The 5513-nt window shown below is 36.3% G+C and overlaps 1 protein-coding gene across 1 annotated transcript; it reads left to right on the top strand.

Annotated features, from left to right (window-relative positions):
• The first annotated feature begins 311 nt into the window (after positions 1 to 311).
• Positions 312 to 3774, top strand: LOC116087491 (dynactin-associated protein-like). Its single transcript, XM_031366250.1, has 3 exons — positions 312 to 368; positions 2671 to 2751; positions 3424 to 3774. Exons 1-3 carry the CDS (start codon positions 312 to 314, stop codon positions 3772 to 3774), a joined length of 489 nt encoding a protein of 162 aa, XP_031222110.1.
• Positions 3775 to 5513: the final 1739 nt, after the last annotated feature.

Genomic DNA, 5513 nt, shown 5'->3' with positions numbered 1-5513 from the left:
TAAACTGAGAAACTGCGTGAAATCAACATCGGAACAAGAGTTTCTATATTCCCAGCATCCTAAAGCCTTTCATATATAAGAGACTATTTCCTCCTTAGCACTTTAAAAGGCAGCCGGCGTCTCTACTTTCCTTTATCTAATTTTTGTAGTATCCTTTAGACCTTTTTCAAGAGGACAAATAGCTATAAGTTTATAGAATTCACATCGACTAAAGACACAATAATTAAGCTGAGGCTCAGCGTCTCTTCATTCTAATCCACAGAGTTGGCGCATAACTTCTTGGACTTGCAGCTGAGATCAACTTCCTCAGAATGGTTAGAAAGCAGCAGCAATACACCATGAATGTTGAGCAAAACGTGGCAGAGCAGGTGAGTACTATAGACAACTTTTAATAGCTCTCATGTCTAATATCCTTGATTTCAACACTTAACCATGAAGGGACTTTTAAACTTTACTATTGCAGAGGGAATCCAGCTATCACTATCATAGATGTGTTAGTTGGATAGTATGCCAGACTATGTTTTTATATTCTTGAATATCTGGGAATGAGCCTTGATGCATGGGTATTAGTATTTATATCAAAACATATGATAAGGTTCCTGCAGGGAAAACAAAAACAAAACAAAACCAACTTGGTTAGATGATTTGAAGAGTCATTGTAGTAGCAAATATTGTGATGTTATTTTTATTTTTATGTAGATTAGTCCATTGGAAGCACTTATCATTTATTTTTCCACAGAAATGTGTCTACTTATAATCAAGGTAACAATTGTAGAAGGGTTCTCATACAGAGAGGTCCTTGTTGATGATACATCACTCTGCTGATGCAAATTTAAATTTTCTCAGACTCATGAAAACATACCTGAGTGATCTCAATCTCATTTCACACTCAAACTAATGCCTTGATTTCATAAATAAGGAAAACGAAATGTTTCTGAGAACATGCAAACTATTCAGAGTCAGAAACTGAATTTTTCTCTCATATACTTCTTTATAAAAAAAAATGACTTTTCACTTCAACATCTATGCCATGACACACAAAAAATAATTTTTCAACTAGAATTTGTATACAAACTAATGGCAAAGTTAGAACTTCCTAGATTATTGTCTTATTAATTTAAGTGGAACATGAGAGCAGTTTAGTTTTCTAAAACTAGACTATCACACATGTAATTCATATATTTTCCTGGAATTTCAAGAATGCTGCACATCGTTGCTTTAACCTCAAGTGTTCAGCAGTTTGGTTGTGACCCTATATGCAGCAGAATGTAATTTATGGTGCTTGTTCGCAAAAATGAAAATATAGATTCAACTTAGCCCTTTATGTGATGGACTTAATTATGCCAAGAAAACAATGAGACAAAATTCCACGATGACAAAAAAGAAAGAGAAAGAAACAAAGAAAAGAAAGGAAAAGAAACAGAAACATAAAAAAAGGAAAGGAAAAGAGAAAGAAGGAAAAAGAAAAAAAAAGAAAGAAACCCGACCAAACAAGGGAGGGGTTCGAATCCACCATGTACCAATTTTTCACCATTCTGACAGACAATCTGAACCCTCCTGAACTTAAACATCAGACAGAGGAGCCTTGTTTTGAACTAGTATGTGGTATTTATCTTGGGAACCTTAGAAAATCATTAAATGTACTCAGAATCTTACCTAGATGAAGTCAGTGTTGTTCTCTCTTCAAATTTAATTTAATCTATTCTTCTAGTTTGTTATTTTATCACATGAAATTATTATCAAACAACCAAACCATGTCTTCTATAAATTATAATTATATTGATCACATATCAATTAACTCATATCTCATATTACTTACAATTCAGGGAACTGATAGGTTATACTATTACGGAAAATTTTTGCGAAAGGATGCTTATTGAAGTTGCCTCTTGTTCCTCAATAAAATTTATACTTTTCTATTTGTGATAATTCTATGGCAGTTTATGTATTTAGGCAATGTATGTACTTCATTTTTAGTGTGAACAGTGACACAAATGTGCCCATTATGAGAAAGCAATGGCTTTCTCATGTATAGTGCCTTATATATTTATCCATATATTCCTTATATATTTATGTATGTTTCTTTATATATTTATAATTAATAAACCGAGTTGTCATTTTGATTGACTATATGGTTGATTATTCAAGATTCTGCTATTAGACTATCCTGCAAATGTTGGCAATTTTGTCTTTATTGTTTCACTATCTATATGTACTGAGGAGAACTTTCAGGAAAACATTCTCCACTCCTCCTTCCTTTAATGGGATGGCCCTCATTCCTCATTGTTAAAACATTGTTTTGAGGTAAACAGTTCCTTTCACATTTAGGAATTATCCCATTGATTTTAGTTCATGCAAAGTCATTTTGCTTGACCCCCTTTGGCAGAACTGGCTCTTTACCCTTGTTCAATGGTACGGAGGCAGCTATCGACATGGTCTACTTGTTTTCCTTCTTCAATCATTTGGTGTGAATCATAAATGTATCTGTGCCATCACTACGCCCTTATACTTTTAGAATTTACCTAATTCCTCCTTTGCATCATGTTACATTCATATTATTTTGTGTTTGCTTTATTTGCTATGTTCCCAGATCATGTAAACTTTCCTCATTCTTAAAGCTTAAGGCTTGCTATTTGCTTTTTTATTGACTTTCTGTCTCTTTCTGTACAGTTATTAAGGAATCCATACTGTTCCACTGAAGGAACACACTGTGGCTGTAGATCACACCATGTGACATGTGAGCTGCATCGGGTAAGGTCTGAGGGAGATGGTTAGGCACATCTATTGTTTCTTAGAATAACTTGAAATAAGACAGTCAAGTCCTTCTCTGGCACTTCTAGGAGGTTCCTGGGACATTGTATGGTCTCCCACAAAGTGATAGCACTAGATTGTGTGTCTTTAAGATCACAAAGATTAAAGCTGATTTACGCTCTCTGTTTGTTTATTTCAGTGAGATCCTTGTATTTATGCTTGACATGCAAAATATGTTTAATAATTTTAATTACAAGTGTTAATATTTAATGTGGAAATTTAGAAAGTGAACAATGAACAAAAATAAACAAAAAGGTCCCTGCAATGTTTCACCTTCCAAGACAACTATCTAAACGTACCTTCACTTTTATATTTGCCACCACTAATTAGAAAAATATTATCTACTTTGAGACATTTGTATCTGATAATATAATGATGATGTCTAAGGCAATCTATTTAATATGAAAACATTGCTTTAATACTAATGGTATCACTGAGGGATTTTGTTGTCCTTACAGAATTATAGGCTATGTTGTGTGTGTATAATGGGAGACATTTGTACATCCCAAACCGCCTTTAAGAATAATGAAATACATTCATCTTCTAATTGAAATCTGTTACCTGTTACCATTTTGTGTTTGCAGAAGTAATCACTCTTGTCATGCTTTTCAGGTGACGAAAAACCCGTGTTCCCTCTGGAAAATATTCCTAATATGTCTCTTGGCTTGTCTAGTTGCCACAGCCATTACAGCTCTAGCCTTTTACTTTGGCCCCTTTGGCAACCCCACCAATACCACCATCATCATTCAAACAGATGGAAGGTCCTGCCAAGATCCCTGTACCTCTCCCTCTACACCATCTCCAACCACAGTCCCTTCATCTGGACCTGACACCACTCCATCTCCTACCAATACAACCACCCTGGCCTTGCCTTCCACCATGCCCACAGTTACTACAGTGATGACTAATACCACCACAGAACACGACGTTGACATTGAAATTGATGATGATTTACCAGTGTGAACTCTCAGTCCTTAAGCCAGATCAATATTCTCACGGAAAAGGGACATACTCAAGATCCTGCTATGACATCCCATAGCTCATGGCTTCATTAGACCTAGTTCTCTAGTAATCTATGCTGCGTTCCATGTGGTTATAGTCTTGCACTGATGACTTAATACCTAGGAAAGATAGGGCTTCAGGAATTCCTGCCATGTTCTGGAAATTCTCTCATTCTAAGACCTGTTCCATGTCAGGGGACAATGAAAAGGGACTAAGGCTAGGATGAAGCCAATTAAATTAATCACATTACTGCTTATGAATTCTAATTTTCCAACATCTCTCCTTAAGAGAGTTAGATGTGATAAAGGGATATCATGGAGGGGGTAAGAGATGCAGGTCTGGCTACCCAGGATTGGTAACATGGTGAGTCCATGTATTGTTGGGCACTGTGAAGGACAGAGACATTATTTGTCTAGCCTGTGGCACTGAGTCTTAGTTTGTTGAGGTGTCTTCTGCCTGACTTTTTATTGTTCTAGCTTTCCTACTTGTAAGCTTAATAAACATGATTGTGCATGTCACCTCCAAGTCTTATATTTGACTTCTCAGCAGCCTAACCCACTATCTTAGCATAGGTCAGCTATGAATGATACACCCACAGTTAAGTGATTAGAGAAGCAAAATTCCAATAGAATCTGAATGATTCATGTAGCACGATACAAGAGTGTTTTGTTACCTATTTTGTACTATTGACCTTCTGGGAATTATTTCTACTAATTTTTTGAGAGTTTTATATAATGTATTTTGAAGATGTTCATCTTTCCCTTACTCCTCCGAAACTACTTTTTCATGTTCCCAACTTTCCCAAGCAAGTTGGGGGTTATTTCTTTTTCACTTGTTTTTCTTCTTTGCTCTTTGAGCCTAGCTTGTGAGTTGGGCTTGCCCTAGAAAAAGATAGTCTATCAGGGTCACATTTTTAAGTCTTGGGAATGGGGCTTGTTCTGGAATATGGTAGTCTACAAGGGTCACATCATTAAGGAAAGTTGACTCTCTTTCTCAGAAACTATCAAATGCCAATAGCTCCATATTTTGTGATGGCATTTTCTACCCATTTTCTTCCCTCTATGCTGGAATTTTTATTTTTATTTTTGGTCTGGCTGGAGTTTCTACAGGTCTTATGTGCATGCATACTCTTACTACAACAACTGTAATGTCTTATGTGTAATTGCTCCATTGAGTACTGGAAACACTGATTCTTTGCAGATACCAATCACTTCTGTCTCTTGGAATGGCACTTCTTCAAAGATCCCCAAACCTTAGGCAGAGGATGGTGATGTGAATGAGCCATTTAAAGCAGAGAACACTCCACGGCTTTTGACCAGTTGCAGGGTTATCACTCTGTTAATTGACCTGTATTGCAAGGGGAAGCTTTTCTGATGAGTGTTAAGAGATATACTAACATATGCATACAAAGATAAGAATTTAGGAGGAAATTAATTACTATTATTTAGCAGAATAATATTAGGCCCTCACCAGAGCCCATGACCTAAGAAGTAGATATTAGCCCAGAAGATCGGAATACACAAGGTACAAACCACAAACCATAAGAAACTCAAGAAGTAGGAAGACCAAAGTGTGGATACTTCGTTCCTTCTTAAAAGGGGGAACAAAATACCCATGAACGGAGTTGTAGACACTAACTATGGAGCAGAGACTAAAGGAAGGACAATTCAGAGACTGCTTCACCTGGGAATCCTTCCCAT

This window comes from Mastomys coucha, unplaced genomic scaffold, assembly GCF_008632895.1.
Source record: "Mastomys coucha isolate ucsf_1 unplaced genomic scaffold, UCSF_Mcou_1 pScaffold13, whole genome shotgun sequence".
In the NCBI taxonomy this organism is placed as follows: Eukaryota; Metazoa; Chordata; class Mammalia; order Rodentia; family Muridae; genus Mastomys; species Mastomys coucha.
This window is presented reverse-complemented; position numbering and strand designations above follow the sequence as displayed.

Bases quoted from the DNA above. Each gene is read 5' to 3' on its own strand.
- LOC116087491 (XM_031366250.1), top strand. From the start codon at position 312: ATGGTTAGAAAGCAGCAGCAATACACCATGAATGTTGAGCAAAACGTG. The intron at 369-2,670 runs GTGAGTACTATA...CTTTCTGTACAG, and splicing joins AGCAAAACGTGGCAGAGCAG to TTATTAAGGAATCCATACTG. The intron at 2,752-3,423 runs GTAAGGTCTGAG...CATGCTTTTCAG, and splicing joins TGACATGTGAGCTGCATCGG to GTGACGAAAAACCCGTGTTC.